The sequence below is a fragment of the Bactrocera neohumeralis genome, chromosome 3, assembly GCF_024586455.1.
Source record: "Bactrocera neohumeralis isolate Rockhampton chromosome 3, APGP_CSIRO_Bneo_wtdbg2-racon-allhic-juicebox.fasta_v2, whole genome shotgun sequence".
Lineage (NCBI taxonomy): Eukaryota > Metazoa > Arthropoda > Insecta > Diptera > Tephritidae > Bactrocera > Bactrocera neohumeralis.
The window spans coordinates 37239499-37257730 of record NC_065920.1 but is presented as its reverse complement, the minus strand read 5'-3'; the positions used below and the strand labels follow the sequence as shown (position 1 = coordinate 37257730).

At 33.4% G+C, this 18232-nt stretch overlaps 4 protein-coding genes and 1 long non-coding RNA gene across 7 annotated transcripts; 3 read left to right on the top strand and 2 right to left on the bottom strand.

Moving 5' to 3' along the window:
• Nucleotides 1-1497: 1497 nt before the first annotated feature.
• On the bottom strand, nt 1498-3219 carry LOC126753452 (methyltransferase-like protein 17, mitochondrial). The gene is made up of 4 exons (XM_050464941.1): nt 2359-3219; nt 2089-2304; nt 1744-2030; nt 1498-1669 (listed from the first exon to the last, which is right to left on the bottom strand). The coding sequence occupies exons 1-4, from the start codon at nt 3142-3144 to the stop codon at nt 1555-1557; spliced, it is 1404 nt and encodes a 467-aa protein (XP_050320898.1). The 5' UTR covers nt 3145-3219; the 3' UTR covers nt 1498-1554.
• Nucleotides 3220-4681: 1462 nt separating this feature from the next.
• On the top strand, nt 4682-5220 carry LOC126753489 (uncharacterized). Of its 2 annotated transcripts, none has more exons than XR_007666141.1 (4): nt 4682-4793; nt 4859-4927; nt 5016-5047; nt 5102-5220. It is a non-coding gene; the product is annotated as an uncharacterized LOC126753489 (long non-coding RNA). The 2 variants fall into 2 exon arrangements; XR_007666142.1 differs by having other exon boundaries at nt 4686-4793; nt 4854-4927.
• Nucleotides 5221-6211: 991 nt separating this feature from the next.
• On the bottom strand, nt 6212-11648 carry LOC126753486 (uncharacterized). 2 transcript variants are annotated; one of them, XR_007666140.1, is made up of 7 exons: nt 11407-11648; nt 7193-7224; nt 7055-7138; nt 6918-6989; nt 6643-6855; nt 6430-6579; nt 6212-6377 (listed from the first exon to the last, which is right to left on the bottom strand). XR_007666140.1 is itself a non-coding variant. In XM_050465002.1 (7 exons), the coding sequence occupies exons 5-7, from the start codon at nt 6853-6855 to the stop codon at nt 6315-6317; spliced, it is 411 nt and encodes a 136-aa protein (XP_050320959.1). In that variant the 5' UTR covers nt 6918-6989; nt 7055-7138; nt 7193-7224; nt 11407-11648; the 3' UTR covers nt 6212-6314. The 2 variants fall into 2 exon arrangements, 1 of the variants encoding a protein (XP_050320959.1); XM_050465002.1 differs by having other exon boundaries at nt 6445-6579.
• LOC126753478 (uncharacterized) lies at nt 9770-10680 on the top strand. The gene is made up of 2 exons (XM_050464994.1): nt 9770-9901; nt 9968-10680. Exons 1-2 carry the CDS (start codon nt 9837-9839, stop codon nt 10506-10508), a joined length of 606 nt encoding a protein of 201 aa, XP_050320951.1. The 5' UTR covers nt 9770-9836; the 3' UTR covers nt 10509-10680.
• A 1644-nt stretch (nt 11649-13292) lies between the features above and the next one.
• LOC126753451 (zinc finger CCCH-type with G patch domain-containing protein) lies at nt 13293-15170 on the top strand. The gene is made up of 5 exons (XM_050464940.1): nt 13293-13375; nt 13431-13694; nt 13751-14222; nt 14290-14453; nt 14507-15170. The coding sequence occupies exons 1-5, from the start codon at nt 13343-13345 to the stop codon at nt 15089-15091; spliced, it is 1518 nt and encodes a 505-aa protein (XP_050320897.1). The 5' UTR covers nt 13293-13342; the 3' UTR covers nt 15092-15170.
• The last annotated feature ends 3062 nt before the right edge of the window (nt 15171-18232 follow it).

Sequence of the window (18232 nt, the reverse complement as noted above, 5' to 3'; positions counted from 1 at the left end):
GTACCAAACTGCAACGTACTCCAGAGTAAGATCGAGGAGATAATTGCACTTATGAACCGGGTCCAAAAAACCTAACTAAACAGCCGCTCAGGTCTTGAGTTGTGCCGGTTTCAACGTTTTACGTAAAGATCGTGAGCGAGATAATGAAGCAAGGTTCCAACTTATGGCAGCCTGATGCACGGAACAGACTGTGCGAGGAACCAGGAGTTGCTGAGTGATTCTCGCTCGAGGATTGGATCGGGAAGAAGGTTGGGGGTGGGGACAGATCAGAATAGGAGTCATGTTGCCTGTTGGAGCTCCTACGACCGTGGAGGTCCTCTGTTGGCCACTAGGATGGAGTGGCGGCGCAGTGCGCGAACTATGTGCAGGTTGCACAACCGTAGAGGCTAAGGTCGGAGTAGTGCGTTGGAAGCATGCGGCCACGTAACTTGTGGTCTACTATCTGAGTGCCTTAAGGATTTTTTTGTTTACTTTATTAAATTCTACAATATATTGTCCCAAATTTTGAAGTGGATCTAAGTACTAATTTCTTGGATACAGCCTTGAGAACTTGTGGGCTCGAGGCTAGCTGCGCTAAGTGCCCCGTTTATCAAATTTATATGAACAAATACTTTTTTTTTTGTACCTCTGAAACCCACCTAACCCCTTAAGGCCTGAGCAGGTCTTAAAATGGCTCCATCCATTGCATGTATTGCACCTGACCGAGGTGAAGTTTGGATGAAGCCTTTTAGCGCAAATTCCTCCGAGCCCGGGTAGGGCTCAATGCCAGCCAAAGTCAGGAGGATAAGGAGCAACCCTGCTGCAAGTCGTTGTCAATGACGACAAACTTAGACTAAAACATACCTATCTAAACGGATTTAGGTCACCGAAATAACAGCCCTTGCGAAAAACCGGTTGTTATGGGAATTGAAAAGAACCCTTCGCATCTGTTGATGCACATTTCTTAACATTGATCTAGTCGATATATTCATTTCCATTGACATAAATCCCTTTAGGGTACCCGCAGATTGGATTCTTAAAGCCCAACCGATGCGCGTATTGCCTAAATGGGAAAATGCGCTCGGTTCAGCTTTAAGCGTCCACTCTTCGGGCACCTTTAAGGGAGTTTTGCGATTGCGTTTTTCCTTCCTTTTCCTTCCTTTTCTTTCTATCATCAGACTGTAGACGTTTAAAAAAAGATTAATGGTGTGATAAAAAAACAATTTCGAAACATTAAGTTTTACCTCCTGATTGGTAGTACCATTGTCGTTGATCATTCGACCAAGGACTGCCAACAGGGCACCATTCCTCGAAATTCCTTCCGTAATGTTTTCTGTCGCTACAAAAACAACAACCCAACTGATTATTAGTAGACACTACATACAAATATGAAAAATAATGACAAGACTAAGCACACATATTAAATTCACAACTATAAGGACTGTCAACTCGGCACCATGCCTCGAAATTACTTCAACAATGTTTTCTCCCGCTAAAGCAGCAACATTAAATTCTCAATTTTCTATTTTCTGAGTTTTCTTTTACTTAAACGTAACATACATAAAATTTTATAATTTATTCATTTTCTCCATTAGTCTTTAATGTTTTTCTTATTGTTGGTAATTGATCGCCCAATTTTATTGGTAACCTGTCACCCCAATCACTAGCCTTGGCACATCGATAGGCATGTCTTTAAGATAATTTATAAAAAATATCAGGCAAACATTTTAAAGGTATATACATATTTAATCAATGTTACATTACCTTCCATGTTTAGAATGTGTAAATATGACTTCTTGCAACTTCGCATCTTCTGTACACATCCTACATATTATATGTTTGGAACGCAATAACGTCGGTCGTACTAACCTTGGCCACTTGCGAGTTGGATCTGATATCTTGCCTTTCTTGAAAACAACGTAAGAATAACGAGCAGTTTGTCGATCGTTTTTTACATCTCCCAAATGCAAAGGGACGTATCCTACTTCAAAATTACAAGGCGTTCTATCATCATTATTGGAAAGCCGAGGACATGTTAAGTTATGGGAACACTAAAATTACATAAAATAATATTTAATAATTAAAATTAAAAAAAATTAAACTTTTTACCGGTGCAAAAACTTCTCCCTTTAATTCCACGCTGTTTACGTTCAAAATAAAATCTCGAGCTTCATTAATTAACTGACTTCCGCGTCTAGTACCTTCTTCGATAATGACCATATAACCACTGCATTTCTTCCACAAGTTCAGTATCACATCTTTGCGACTTTCTATGTTCGGTAGCTCAAAAAGAGTATATGACAATACAACCAAATCATACAAAGTCTAAGGAAATATATAATAAATATTCTTATAATAGGAATAATATCATATCCATACCTCTATGGCAGGTAGAAACTGTCTGTAGTAAACATTGCGAAGTAATATTTGTTGATTTTCATTACCTTCACGTAATATTAATTCCGATAGATCATTCATATGGCGGGAACTATCAACATTGTAATACTCAAATATTGTGTCTTTCCACAAATTACTGGCCGCCCACATTCCAGTGCCCACGCCCGCACCAAAATCAAAGTAACTTCTAGGTTGGAACGATTCATCACGCACTCGTATTTCATTTAATATACTTGTTAGTACACTATACTCCTTTGCACCACGGCCAATTGCGTAAACCAAAGATTCATATGAACCATATTCAATCGGCTTCCATGAATAATTTCGTTGTGCCACTAATCGTTTTATTAACTTTTCCCGTTTACTCCTCCAATGAACAGCCCTTTCTTCTCCTAGTAAAGACAACTTCTCCGGCGGCATGCGACGATCAACTTCTTCCATAATTAATTTCATTTTCAAATTTATTTCCTCCTGTTTAGCCGGAGGATGTCGGGAACCTATATATTGATCTAGCTGTTTGCAATCTTTCAACAAGGTTTTTATCGGATAATCTCCAATGACACGTTCCAAAGCATGGCGCAGGTTTAAGGGTAGCTCAACTTTTCCAATTTTTGCTATACCAGGATGATGCCTCGCTTTCATCTCTTCATTCTCTAATTTTTCAATAAGATTCGGTTCTACCTCCACAGCAATTTTGCATGTGTTTCGGACGAAATGCTTTGAAATTCCATATCGCAGATTGGCAACCAATTTTAATCCGATATTCATAATTTTTTTAATTCTGATTACAAATTACTAAAATTGTATGATTTTGAAAAACAGCTGTAATAGTTGCCATCTCATTAATAAAGAGGTTGCAATAAAAATTTCTATCATATATTCCTTTCACGGGGCATCTCGACAGGATAAAATCTATGTCTTGCGAACTGTCAAAATTATTGCTATTGCCATTGCCAAATCTGTATGTGGGCATTTGTTATCATAAGATAATCATTTGCGCAAAGGCGTAGGGTAGGTAGGTTCGAGCTGATGTAGCGCATGCTTTGAGTTCTTGAAAAATTTATTTTATCATTTGCGAAGGCAGAATTTGGGTAGGGTTTGTCATAATTGTGGCATACATTTTATATACAGTAGAGGCCCGCTAATCCGAATCAATTAAAACCGGCCCCTATCCGGAATATAAGGAAATCCGGATTACCAAAGATATATCAGAACTACGTATAATGAAAAATTATTTATAAAATTCTGTTTGTTTATTATAACAAATAATACACATGTTCCAAAAAAACAAAAAACCAATAAAGTATAAAAGCATAAAAGCGAATGTAGTGAATAATAAACATGTGATCCGGATAAGAGAATACGGATAGAAAATTTCGGTCCGGATTACAAGGGACATAATAGAAATTTTGAGTTTTTTAACCCTGTCCGGATTACAGTGAAATCCGGATTAGGCCATGTCCGGATTAGCGGGCCTCTACTGTACCAATTAAAATAATAAATTTAAAATGAGCAATGATATTTTGATTTTCGCTAGTATAAGTTTATTAAATTTTAGATTTCGCTTATTCCCAAACCAATTGCATAATTTTTCTGTAAATTAACAATATTAAACTAAATAATAATTTTTTGAAAAAATATTATTTTGAAAATGTTCTTTATTTTTATAATATAACACAACCGGGTCAATACTCGCTCTTCTAATTTTCAGATTACCGAAATGAAACTGCCGTCGGTATATCTGCAAATGGGATATGTTGCATCTTCGAAATTTTCATAGAAATGAAAACTGCGCTGTCAAACTGCTGAAGTGACAGCTTATAGCTTACGATATATGGCATACGAATTAGTTTGCGATATATTGTAAGATATAAGCAATGTGGAGTCTTCACAGGCAATAGGCACGGCAATACAGTTCGCAAGACATAGATTTTATCCTGTCGAGATGCCCCGTCATTACGGGTCATCTCGACAGGCTATATGTATACTAACTGTCAAATCTATTGCAACCCTGTGCTAACTGTCATTTTAATTAAAGAGGATTGTTGAGGAAGCTAAATTTTAAATAAATTTTATAATTTCGATTTAAGTTATAAAGGTCCGTATCCAGCTCTGAAGTAATTGCTCAAGGAAAAAAATACATTATTTCTTCAAGTAATTTTGACAGCTGGTTACGCATTGTGAATGATCCACTTTAGAAGAACAAGAGAGAATAAACAACCCTGCAAGACGGGTAGCTGTTAGCAAACGTGTAAGCGACTTGTTATTGTTCACTTTTGCATTCGTTAAAATATTTGTTACTTTTGTTCAGACCCTGAAAGACGGAGGTAACAGATTGCACAAGCACATTGAAACATTTTCAGCTGTTCACTAACACTGTTACATTTTCTGGAATTTTCAATTGAATGGGAAAATACGTAAGTAAGATAGAGAAAAACTATCGACATTCTAAACATATTGTAATATTAACTTGCTAGAATAGGAGAGACGAATGCTCAATTTTTCAAGAAGAAGAAAACGAAAAGCGCAGTTTATTTTGGTTTTTAAAGAGGTAAGTTCGTTATTTCATTATTTGATATTGTATAATTAATTTCTTATATACATTTATACTATATATGTTATTAATTTCTTTTATATAGAGTAAACGAAAAAGATTAACAACGAGAAAAAGGTAAGCATTGTGAATTGAATGTCGTGTGTGTAATTAAAATTTTTAATGTTACAGAAATCATTTGGAGCGTTTGGATGCGTATAACAAAGACGCACCATTCAATTAGCCGCATCACCGGTGACTTGGAGGACGAGCATTACGTGGAGCTCGCTATTAGTTTAAGTAAATATTTAATTATTGTGATGTTATTATTAAATAAATTATAAAGCGAAATAATAAAAAAAAACTGAATTTTATTTAAAAGAATTGAATTTGCTAGAAGTAACAAATGGGTAACAGATAATCTTGTTACTGCTTGTTCTTGCTAACATGCTTATATGTTATAGGTAACAAACTGATAACGAAAATAATAACACTAACAGATATTCGGGTAACAAATACTTTTTGTTATCCATAACACACAGGTAAGCAATGCGCTAACAAAAGAATTTGTTACCCGTAACATACTGTGAAGAGATTTGCTAACAAATGCATGTATTCTGTTAGAACAAGGCAGCATGCGATATTTGCCATTGGTTAGAGCGAGATAACCATTGAACATCAAATAGCTATGTGTTACTTTTTTCCCACTCTCTGAACAAAAGTAACAAATATTTTAACGAATGAAAAAGTGAACAATAACAAGCCGCTTACACGTTTGCTAACAGCTACCCGTCTTGCAGGGGAGAGTGGGAAAAAAGTAACACATAGCTATTTGATGTTCAATGGTTATCTCGCTCTAACCAATGGCAAATATCGCATGCTGCCTTGTTCTATTAGAATACATGAATTTGTTAGCAAATCTCTTCACAGTATGTTAAGGGTAACAAATTCTTTTGTTAGCGCATAGCTTACCTATGTGTTATGGATAACAAAAAGTATTTGTTACCCGAATGCCTGTTAGTATTATTTTCGTTATCAGTTTGTTACCCATTTGTTACTTCTAGCAAATTCAATTCTTTTAAATAAAATTCAGTTTTTTTTTATTATTTCACTTTATTTAATAATAAAATCAAAATAATCAATCAATTTACTTAAACTAATAATTTGCCTATTATTATTACATCCGACAGAAAAATAATACAAATTAAGTTTATTTCAGTATAAAAATTATAATTTTAAAAATTCATGTTTATAAAAGTAAAATTAGAAACTTCAACTTAAAACTAGTATGTACAACTTAGAACTAATATTTACAACTTAAAACTAATATATGTAAGTAATAGTAAGAAAACTTATATTAATTTTGCCTTAAGTTTATGCTTTTTTTGCTTAAAACGATTGTGACTTAAGGCCACAAATTTCTTGAGCTCCCCACAGATAGTGTTTTTTTCCTTGTCAGGAAATATATCTAAAATAAAACGGTATAAGTTAAGGCATTCAAATATATATCAGTAAAAAACCTATCAAAAACCTACTAAAAACTTTAGTAGGGATCCCTTCTCCTTGCGCCCCTCTAAATTGTAGTGGTACATTAGATCGTCAGAAAGCATACCACGCAGTACGCCGTCTACACTGCCTTTTGCGCCCTTTGACTTCAATATTAGCGGCATCTGTAAAAAAAATTACAGTAAATTATATTACAATAGCATAATATTTAAAAACGATATATTTACCATAGCATCCGTGCTTTCCTTTTGTGAAAGTTTGTCTTCCACGAAGCGCACGTGCTCTTCCGATGACATAGGCAGTTTCGAAGCGAGCTCCACGTAATGTTCGTCCTCCAAGTCACCGGTGATGCGGCTAATTGAATGATGCGTCTTTGCCGCTATGACGCGGCATTCGCGCAATAATTTGCTTTGTGCCTGCACCTCGGCCTTTTCTGGCATCTAGAAAATTAAATTATAAAAATTAGCTTCTGTTTTAATTTGGTAATGTAATACTGCGTTACCTACTCTGTCTGTTAGGGACTTTTTAATGGCAGTGAGTTGGGTTTCAATGGCATCCAGCTTCTGGATTATATCTGAAAAACATAAATGTATTTTTATAAAGCAAAAACTAATACATTTATATAATAATACATTATACCTGCATGGCCGCCAGAAGATGGTGACGGTACCACAATTTGTGATGGTAAATAGATTTGAATTTTCCAAATGGTCTAAACGATTTCTGTAATATTAAAATTTTTAATTATACACACAACATTCAATTCACAATGCTTACCTTTTTCTCCTTCTTAAGCTTTTTCCTTTTCTCTATAATATATAAAAGAAATTAATAATATACATATAAGAAATTAATTATAAAATTTCAAATTATGAAATAACGAACTTACGTAACAATTTTTGGGTATTTAAATTAAAACACCCAACATTTAGTACAAATAAAAATTACGATATAGTAGTTATTTATTATATGGAGAAACTATTTACATTTTTTTAAAGTATATAAGAACAACTGACTTTTGAATTTTCAATGCCCAATAAAAGGATTTAAGCTTGTTAGCTCTCAACCATTAAATGTTTTAATCATTTTCCATTGAAAATAATACTATGATGCTTCAAATTACAAAACGTTTCATGAAATACCTTTAAATTTCACAAATTTATTTAATTTTCTTTGTTTTACATATTTTATAAGTGGTCTTGAACGATGCAACAAATCCCTCCGTTTACATATTTTTTTGCTAAGATTTCAATCTGGCAATCGCTCGTTTCCAATTGTTAAACGTCAAAACCTACTGAACTCGATTAGCTGTCAAAGTTCAGTAGGTTTTGACGTTTAGCAATTGCTCTCTCACTTCCAGTGAGAGAGGAGTTAAACATCTCTTTATCTCTGATTTGTAGGTTCTATATATAATTTCAAAATGAACTATACTTCATAATAATAATTTTAACTAATTAGGATGAATTTAACGATTACTTTGATTTCCTTCACGAAACAATTGTTAATTTCATGTTTCTTCGCAAAACCAGGTTTGCCATATTCGCATTTTATTGAAAAAATTTATTAAAAATTTGTAATCAATTTCTTTAGAGCTGCAAACCAGCACATGAAAATGTACTGCAGGAAATTTTCTTGACCCTTTCTTAAGCGTTTTTTTATATGAAGTTTTTACATTTCTTGAGAGCTGCATACCATAGATAATTTGATACAAGTCTCTTTGGTTCGAGAGAGAGCTGTCAAAATTCACATTTATTATAACATTTGCCAATGATGCCAATGCTGAAAAATATTAGATTGGGCATTTTATAAACAACTTTTGGGTATTTTGCAGTTTCCACATTACCACTGAGGTATTCAAATAGCGCGGCGTTAACCATATTATTTTTGGGTTCTCTTTTCCCCAGTAAGCCTATATCACCCATATACATATATAAATAATTGTATAAACCACCGACATCTAATTCTACAGAATGTCAGCAACGCACTAATTTTGGCAGTTCGTTTTAACGCTGCTCTTCTGGCATCCCGCCTTTTTCAATAACTGCTGGTTGACGGCACTCTGATTGTGTTTTGTTCCCAGCTCAGAAAACAGATCAGGGTTCGCTGCCAGCTGACAAGCGTGAGAGCAAGAAAAGAGATTCTAATCATTTTATCTATGCTGGATACGGACGTTTTTAAAGAAATCTGAGCTGTCACACTGCTGAAGTGACAGTTCATACAAATTAATATGTCATATATTGTATTCCATATGCAATATGAAGTCTCCACTAGCAATACGTACAGCTATACAGTTAGTATACAATAAATATTTGCCTGTCAAGATGCCCCGTTAATATTCCATTTTCGACAGAAATCCAATTACAAAGATGTTTTGGATTCTAGTTCTTTTATAGATAATTTGATGATATTTTATTAAATGACTTGTAAATATTATTCCCAATTTCAAAAATTATCACATTACATTGTTGAAAAACTTTGCCTTTAGGGTCAATAAGGGAAGAGACCTCAAATATTATCAGCCGTGCTCCCAATTTCACATTCACAAATTTCCTTGTGAATTCGGTTTGAAATCACATATTTGATGCTCCCACTTTCACATTCACATTGTTTTTTGTGAATCGAATCCGAGTTCTTTGTTGGCCGTGAAATGAAAAGTAAATGGCAAAATGTGTTAAAATGAGAAATTATTTTCTATAAGAAATTTTTTTTATATATCCTTTAATATTTGTAGGTGCTACTCATGACCTTTTTAAATTACTTATTTATTGGTATATACGAGTTTTTTACATTATTTGCTGATATACTCAAAAAAATCATGCATCGCTCAATCCGAAAGGAAATATTCAACAACAGCTGTTAGTGAATTGCTACAACGATAACCGATTGTGAGGCAGGGTTGACTTGCTTTGCGGAACAAATTCCCAACGATTCATTTCGTGTTCGTTATAAATTATATAAAACTTTATGTAAAGGTGTATTCTTTAATTTATTTAAGTAGTTAAGTCTAATGTTATTTCTTTTATTAGTATTGCCGGTTTTTTTGAAATTTTAAATAATTAACATTAGTTAATAACCATGTTAGTCCGTCGATGTTTCTTACAAACCGGAATATTTTTCATCGTATTTGTAACAAATGTGGGAGCATTTTGCAAGAATAAAATGGATTTTCTGTAGTATTTTATACACTGAATATTGTTTGCTTTATGATATTTGCTTTGAGGATAATCTCTTTGCTTTGATATTAATATGAAAAAAAAACCATACGATTTGACTTCTGCAATCCTTGGCATGTCCAACATATTATATCCAAAATAAAAATTATTGAGTTAACTTATTTAAAGAACAATGAATAGTTTTCATACAATATCAAAGCATTCATAATTAAAAACAACGCGATTTTAAAATCACAGCTGTGGCAACAATGCTTAAGCTCGTCAGCTGTTTCATGTCATCGGAATTATTTGGGGAAAATGAAACCAGCAACATGTAAGTAATTATTAAATTTGTTAATTGATGTCATATTTTATGAGTATTAAATAATCTTCATTACAGGGGCAAACATAAAACTCAAATGCAAGATAACGTTTTCGTGGAATTCATGAAATTGAACCAGGATTTAGCCAGAGGCTTCATTAAAGGTGACCGGACAATAGCTGCTGACAAATGGCATGCATTAGTCTGCAAACTAAATGCTGCTGGCCCACCTATCAAGGACATAGCTCTCGTATTGCTCGATTGGAAAATGCATATTCGCAAAAAACTGACGCACAATAAGAAGGAAGGCAAAGCCACCGGGGGAGGTCCATATGATCAGACCTTTATTTTACCAATTGAGGAGGAAGTTGCAAAAATATTTGGTCTGTTCGAAATGGTGAATGGGTTGGATGGTGCCCTTACTTTTGGAGTACCGGAAGAGCACACAGAAGCAGAAAATGTATCACAACGCACTGAAGAGCCAATACAAACCGAAACACCAATTGTTGAGGAGGTAGCCATGAAAACCATTGCAACCAGTCTACAGAAACTTATAACACATCAAGAGGAGCATAACCGCCAACAGCTTGAGCACCACCGCATAATTCAAAAAATTTAAGCAGAAAAGTTAGAAGTTCTAAAAAGGCTGATAAATAATAACGTTTGAGGTTTTAAACTTTAACTCAACATGGTTTATGTCATATATAAATATAACCATATCTATTGTAAAAAATGTGGCACAAACAACGATGTGAACATTGTATATTTATTTTTGCTGTAGTATACAAATCAATACTACAATAAAACATTAATAATAATTAATAAAACTGAAAACTCCGAATTTCCATAATTTTACGCCTTCTTTTGGCTTCAAAAGAAGCAATTGAAAAAATAAATGGCATTTTACAATATTTATAAATTTTCAATAAAATCCTCTCAGATGCTTGTCAGCTGTTTAGAATGAGGAAACAATGGGAAAATATCGATAACAAAATTTGTGAAATTGGGAGCACACGAATTCACTTTCACAGGAAATTTTTAAAATCACATTGTGAAATTGAAATGTGAAACTGGGAGCACGGCTGTATAATTGTTTTTTTTTTTTTTTATTCGAATATTATAAATCCGTGATCGGAAAGCTGATTTTTTAAATATCTTATGCTTAAATATAAATATATATTTAACATATTTTGGACACATTTTTCTTTTAACTTAGTTGTTGTTCTGGCACGATTCCGATTACTTTGGCGGCGGGGTAAAAAAAACGAATTTCCATATAAATGGGGTATGTGCGGATAGGGTAGCTTCTCCAGAGGAGGAATATCCGAAAATAATGTAAAAATAACTAATATTTTTTGAAATATTCACGTTTAAAAATTCAAAAATTTGCACTAAGAAAACATGTTATTTCTCAATGTTTCTCTAAATTTTTTCACATTTTTCTCTTGTTATATCTAAATATACACTTTAAAGATTGAAATAAGTTCACATTTCACTTTTATTTTGTAATATTTTACCTATATTTATTAATTTAAAAATCACTTAGAACACTCATCGTTGCAAAGGCTAGATTGTTTACAATTATGAGGAAAACGAGCGTTGCCACATCTCAAACACCAAATTTGTAGGATTCTTAACGATTTTTCTTTGTTTATATACATATGTATATATACATATATACTATACATATATATGTATATGTATAATATGCGATTAATGTTTAATAAAAATAAATAAGTAAAAATCTATAATAATATTGTAAAATTTATATCATATCGGGGTGACTGAAGTAGTTTCGCGTAGTACTCCTTTCTGCGTTGGCGGGAACTTGGGATAACATGAATCTAACAGCCTATTCTAGTTTCGTCACAAAAATCACCATCCTTACTATTGTGAGGTTTTTGATACTTGTGAGGTTTTCCGTACGCTAACGTGATTTCAATTACCTCACAAATTTGTGAAGTGTGAAAGAAAACCTCACAATACTAAATTAATTGTGTTTGTTTTAATAATTTAAATATTTTTAGAGAATTTTGCAGTTATTTTATTGAAATAGAATAGAGAAACTTTTCTTCCAAAGGCGTTATCTGTTATAAATATAAGTATTTGTCTATTACAATAAATATTTAACTTACGGTGTTTGTACATTTTACATTCTTCTTCTGTAGTACTTTTGCGTAGTACTCCTTTCTACGTTGGCGGCCTTCGGCCGCGCTTTAAAAAAAATAACCCTGGTCGAGCGAATACCCGGGCTGACTGAAATACTTTCGCGTAGTACACCTTTTGCGTTGGCGGCCTTCGGCCGCGCTTTAAAAAAATAACCCTGGTCGAGCGAATATCCGGGGTGACTGAAGTACTTTCGCGTAGTACTCCTTTCTGCGTTGGCGGCCTTCGGCCGCGCTTTAAAAAAATAACCCTGGTCGAGCGAATACCCGGGGTGACTGAAGTACTTTCGCGTAATACTCCTTTCTGCGTTGGCGGCCTTCGGCCGCGCTTTAAAAAATAACCCTGGTCGAGCGAATACCCGGGGTCACTGAAGTACTTTCGCATAGTACTCCTTTCTGCGTTAAAATAAAAAAAATATATTGAGTTTCGTTATAAAGTGGTTATATTTTTTGGTTATCTTGCACTAATATTCAAACAAAGTTTGAGTTTTCATTACAAAATGGTTAAATATTATTATATAATATTATTACATAATATTCGTATATAATATTACATACATATTTGTTTATTAAATTAAATAAAGAACATATCCATATGAATGGATAGAGGAATTTTTGGGAAAAAGGCATTTCAGCGAATTTCCTTATTATCACATGGCAGCGCTCCATTTCGTCGTAATTTTAGCACACACATGATGTTCACTACGAGTGTAAAATGTAATTTTTAAATTAAAGATTTCTTCGGCAAAAAAACTGTTAAAAGTGTAAAATGTGGATTTATTTAAAAGTTTATAGTTTAAATTAATTAATTTGAAGTGAAAAATGTGAGTAAAGTGTGTTTAATGCGGTAAAATAGCTTGTTGAAATGCTCGAATTTTGAGAATTTTTGAACTTTAAGGTCGAATATAACCCTATATATTTTTTAATCAGGAGGACTTCCTCTTTCCAACGGTACCTTCAAATCGCGGCGCCAAAGAAATCGGAATTGTGCCGTTGTTCTTGTTATCACCGCACCATTCTGCGGAATTCAGATCAATTTGTGTAATTACACTGTACGCATTGAAATATATCCAGTTTATAGTAGTCGTGCAGCTGTCTATATAACTGTGTCCTTAAGAACGTGTGTATTTTAATATCTGACGGATGTCGCTTGAAGTCTGTCGCTATCTATGTGTTCAGCATATAACTTATAATTTCTTGCAAAAACTTGGCAATACTTTTGTCAATATTTATTTGTTTACTCCACCAAATACAAAAACATGGTTTTCAATTAAATATTTCGTCAAAAATGGATATAAATACTAGCGAATATGAATCACAGGTAATTAATTTATTTCTTATCAAAAGCTTTGAAATTGACTGCACAAATTGTTTAGCTTCAGATTGTTGAAGAGTCCTTAGCAGTTACTGAAAATCAGGAAGAACGTCTTGCACTCAATGGTCTAAAGGCAGATATTTTAGAACTTATTGCATTAACAAAGCAGACAAATGCAGAGCAATCCTCTAATAACGATGATGGATGTAACTTCGACGAAGAACTAGAGCGTTTTAAGAGTGAAATGGTACAATTAGATAACGTTCAAAGCGATGCCCAAGAAGTTACCGAAGAAAATATTGGTGAACAGTTAACTAAGCTTAGAGTAGGAGTTATTTATTCCTCTTCACTGCTTAAATAATGATTACATTTTATTGAAAGGTAAAACTAGAAGATATGGTTGGTCAGAAGTGTACTGCACCTCATGAGCATACCTGGGGTGCAATTAGTTACCATAATGCCATAGTCTGTGGAATTGAAGATACGGCAAATATGGATAGTAATGGTCAATTAAAAGCTCGCTTACGAGTCTTGTTTACTAATCCCACTCATCGTGAAATGTTGCCTTGTTCATTCTACCTGGAAGGAGACTGCCGATTTGACGATGCACAGTGTCACTATTCCCATGGCGAGCTTATAGATGTCGAAAAATTAGGTGAATATACTGAACCAGATTTTACACGACTTGCTCGCAATTGCGTTGTGCTTGCAAAATTGCCAAATCGCCTTTGGCATAAAGGTCGTGTACTTTGCGCTAATTTTATAGATCAATCATGCCGTGTACGTCTTGATAAAAATGATGATAAACGAGAAAGGGATTTTCCCTTTGAAGATTTGCTACCAATATTTCACGGTTTGTAATACTTTTAAGACACAGATTGTATGGATTAAAAATTAATGTAACATTTTTAAATGAACAGATGATGATTTATCCAGCGGAAGCTCTAGCGAATCTTCTACCGAATTGAGAGAATTAGAAGATTCAGGAGATATCAAAAACATAAGGCAAGAAAATTTAATAGAACAAAGATTGTTTGAATATAAACCAACACAACAACTTGGCGAGTGGGAAAAACACACGCGGGTAGGAAATAAAACTCCTTATAACATTCTTATCTATATGTATGTATTAAATAGGGCATCGCATCTAAAATAATGGCGAAAATGGGATATGTTCACGGTTCTGGATTAGGCTCAGACGGAAGTGGTATTGTCATACCTGTTACAGCACAAATATTACCTCAAGGCTGCTCACTTGATCATTGTATGGAGTTACGCGAAGCAGCTAACGGAGATAAAGACTTTTTCAGTATAGAGAAAAAACTGCAACGTCAAAAGAAAAAACAGGAAAAGATGAATGCGAAATCATATGAACGAGAATTACAGCGAACAGATGTATTTTCCTTTATTAATGATAATATATTGGGTGGAGGATCTGAAATAAGGAAAGCAGTGAAAAATGTAACACTAAGTAACGAAACCACCAAATCGTTAAATGTAGCAAGTGTGCGCATTTCGGACGACATACGACGAAAAGAGCGAGAAATTGCAAAGTTACATCAATCGATGGATCGTAACTCTGTTGGCTCAGACCTATACAAACGGACTCAACAACAATTGCAAATTAAAGCACAGGAACTGAAAGCTTTACAAAAAGAGGAAACTATTCTTTCTAAAGAACAAGTTTCACGAAAAACTAAAGATAAACTATGCGTATTTTAAGATGAACTGTAAATGCTTTCTTGCGTATAATATAAAAAAAAATTTAAAGCTACATACATATATATGTATGTATATGAAATTATGATTTCGAGATTATTGTCCAAATGAGGAATGACTTCAAAATAAGATATACACTCGTCGAGAAAAAACCCACGTTGTCACTATTTGCTCAAAATTCACTATTTGGCTTTTTTGTTATGTGACTACATTAGTTTACCGTTATTTCTGAAATCGTTAGCCTCCGCACGTTTTTATTTCAGTATTTGCGGTATTTTCTTTTGAGTAAGTTGTGAAAACAAGTAAAGTTAAGTCGTAAAATGGTTGGCATAAGTGATTGGAGCGTGCGCAATATAATTAAAAATTATACGAATTTTAATTCATTATTCTGTGCAAAATGTCCAGAATAATCTTGGATTACGAGCGCGACGTCCAGCCAAAAAGCCACTTCTCATTACACGAATGAAAAAACAGCGACTAGAGTGGGTAAAATCACACAAAACTTGGACTACATCACATTGGAGAAATTTTATTTCTTTCGATGAATCAAAATTTAATTTGTTTGGACCCGACGGAAATGCTACAGTGCGTCATAGGAAAGGAGAGCGTTTTTTTTTTTTGGAAAACTACGTTTCGTCCAATGTAAAGCATTCGCCCTATTTAATGGTATGATGGGCTCTAACCAAGTTTGGTGTTGGGCAGCTTATTATTCTAAAAAGATCTATCGGGTGATTTTTTAAGAGCTTGATAACTTTTTTTTAAAAAAAAAACGCATAAAATTTGCAAAATCTCATCGGTTCTTTATTTGAAACGTTAGATTGGTTCATGACATTTACTTTTTGAAGATAATTTCATTTAAATGTTGACCGCGGCTGCGTCTTAGGTGGTCCATTCGGAAAGTCCAATTTTGGGCAACTTTTTCGAGCATTTCGGCCGGAATAGCCCGAATTTCTTCGGAAATGTTGTCTTCCAAAGCTGGAATAGTTGCTGGCTTATTTCTGTAGACTTTAGACTTGACGTAGCCCCACAAAAAATAGTCTAAAGGCGTTAAATCGCATGATCTTGGTGGCCAACTTACGGGTCCATTTCTTGAGATGAATTGTTCTCCGAAGTTTTCCCTCAAAATGGCCATAGAATCGCGAGCTGTGTGGCATGTAGCGCCATCTTGTTGAAACCACATGAGTCAACATTTAAATGAAATTATCTTCAAAAAGTAAATGTCATGAACCAATCTAACGTTTCAAATAAAGAACCGATGAGATTTTGCAAATTTTATGCGTTTTTTTTTTAAAAAAAAGTTATCAAGCTCTTAAAAAATCACCCGATATGAATGCCGAAAAATATATTGGAATTTGGCGTTTAGCCAACTATTGAACAGCTCTCCGAACACACCCAAAAAGTTTATTTTCAGGATGATTGAGCACCTTGCCATAGATCCAAAACCTTAACTAAAGCATAAAAATATTGAGATACATTTTTTTATTTCCAAAACATATATTGGAATTTGGTTTTAATTGTTTATTTTTTAAAAAAATTCTTTTGCCAAAACAATATTCAATCCAGTTGAAATTATATGGGCAAAGCTGGAAAAAAAAAATCTTCAAAAAAATGTGGAGCCTCGATGGAAAAAATCTAATAAAAATGATCTTCAACGTTGTTTGTGCGCTTATAACGACCATGTCTAAAACATTTTCGCGAACATGGAAAACTGCAAGCGCACACATATTTGTGTGGAGGGCGCTTTTAATTTACAAATAAAGTTTTTTTTTATATAGGATGATTGAGCACCTTGCCATAGATCCAAAACCTTAACTAAAGCATAAAAATATTGAGATACATTTTTCAATAATTCATTACATACACTTACAGGTTACAAAACAATAAGATTTTTTTTATGAAATTAAGTCCCTCACGGGGCCAGGAAACAGATCTCAATCCAGTTGAGAACCGCTGGCATTATATGGGCAAAAGGATAAGAAAAAGCGTCCAAAAAGTCTAAAAGAAATGGAAAAAACTATTGAAGCTATGTGGAATGAAGAAATTAATAAAAATGATCTTCAACGTTGTTTGAATCCATGTCTAAACGAATAGGTGAGGTTATTAGGAGGAGGGAATGTTCTACAAAATACAATTTTTTTTTATATAAAAAATGTTATTTTGATTTGCTATTTATTCAATTGGTAAAACATAAAATATGTAAATAATTTGTTTAAAAATTACATAATTGTTCATAACAAATTTTAGTTCTGTGGTTTGTTATTTATTTAAGAAAAATATTTAACTTGGGATAACATGAATCTAACAGCCTATTCTAGTTTCGTCACAAAAATCACCATCCTTACTATTGTGAGGTTTTTGATACTTGTGAGGTTTTCCGTACGCTAACGTGATTTCAATTACCTCACAAATTTGTGAAGTGTGAAAGAAAACCTCACAATACTAAATTAATTGTGTTTGTTTTAATAATTTAAATATTTTTAGAGAATTTTGCAGTTATTTTATTGAAATAGAATAGAGAAACTTTTCTTCCAAAGGCGTTATCTGTTATAAATATAAGTATTTGTCTATTACAATAAATATTTAACTTACGGTGTTTGTACATTTTACATTCTTCTAAGTATGAATAAATAGACATATACATATGTACATACATACATATTTATGTTGACATAGTTTGGACATAATATTTTATTTCTATTTATGTATGTATGTATGTATTTAATACATGTACGAATAAAAAGATATTTTTGTTTATGGATATTTGTTCTTTCATATTTTAAAATCCTAAAAACGATGAAAGTATTATATATGTACCAAATTTATTACATTTGCAGGGTAAATTTTAGAATAGCATCTGCACCAGAACCAAATTTTGCACGAATTAATAATATATTGGATTAATATACTTGTATATCAATACATGAATATAATGAAATTTTCATATTCCCGACAATTGGATCTCATTTGTTTACAAAACAGTATGATCGACTGCCTTACAGCCCTATACTGAGAAAACCCTACAACTCATTGGTGAGGTTTATTTTGTGAGGTTATTCTTACTCACACTTCACAAGAAAAAAACTCACCACAGGAGGTGAAAAGCACTTTGCTCTGAACCAACTGTTTTACAAAAACAAAATAAAG

Excerpts from the sequence above, each read along its gene's own strand:
- LOC126753478 (XM_050464994.1), top strand. The coding sequence starts at position 9,837 with ATGCTTAAGCTCGTCAGCTGTTTCATGTCATCGGAATTATTTGGGGAA. Across the intron at positions 9,902-9,967 it reads GAAAATGAAACCAGCAACAT|GGGCAAACATAAAACTCAAA; the intron begins GTAAGTAATTAT and ends TCTTCATTACAG.
- LOC126753486 (XM_050465002.1), bottom strand. The coding sequence starts at position 6,855 with ATGCCAGAAAAGGCCGAGGTGCAGGCACAAAGCAAATTATTGCGCGAA. Across the intron at positions 6,580-6,642 it reads AGGAAAGCACGGATGCTATG|ATGCCGCTAATATTGAAGTC; the intron begins GTAAATATATCG and ends TTTTTTTTACAG. Across the intron at positions 6,378-6,444 it reads GATCCCTACTAAAGTTTTTA|ATATATTTCCTGACAAGGAA; the intron begins GTAGGTTTTTGA and ends GTTTTATTTTAG.
- LOC126753451 (XM_050464940.1), top strand. The coding sequence starts at position 13,343 with ATGGATATAAATACTAGCGAATATGAATCACAG. Across the intron at positions 13,376-13,430 it reads CTAGCGAATATGAATCACAG|CTTCAGATTGTTGAAGAGTC; the intron begins GTAATTAATTTA and ends CAAATTGTTTAG. Across the intron at positions 13,695-13,750 it reads AACAGTTAACTAAGCTTAGA|GTAAAACTAGAAGATATGGT; the intron begins GTAGGAGTTATT and ends TTTTATTGAAAG.
- LOC126753452 (XM_050464941.1), bottom strand. The coding sequence starts at position 3,144 with ATGAATATCGGATTAAAATTGGTTGCCAATCTGCGATATGGAATTTCA. Across the intron at positions 2,305-2,358 it reads AGTTTCTACCTGCCATAGAG|ACTTTGTATGATTTGGTTGT; the intron begins GTATGGATATGA and ends ATATTTCCTTAG. Across the intron at positions 1,670-1,743 it reads ACACATTCTAAACATGGAAG|ACATGCCTATCGATGTGCCA; the intron begins GTAATGTAACAT and ends ATTATCTTAAAG.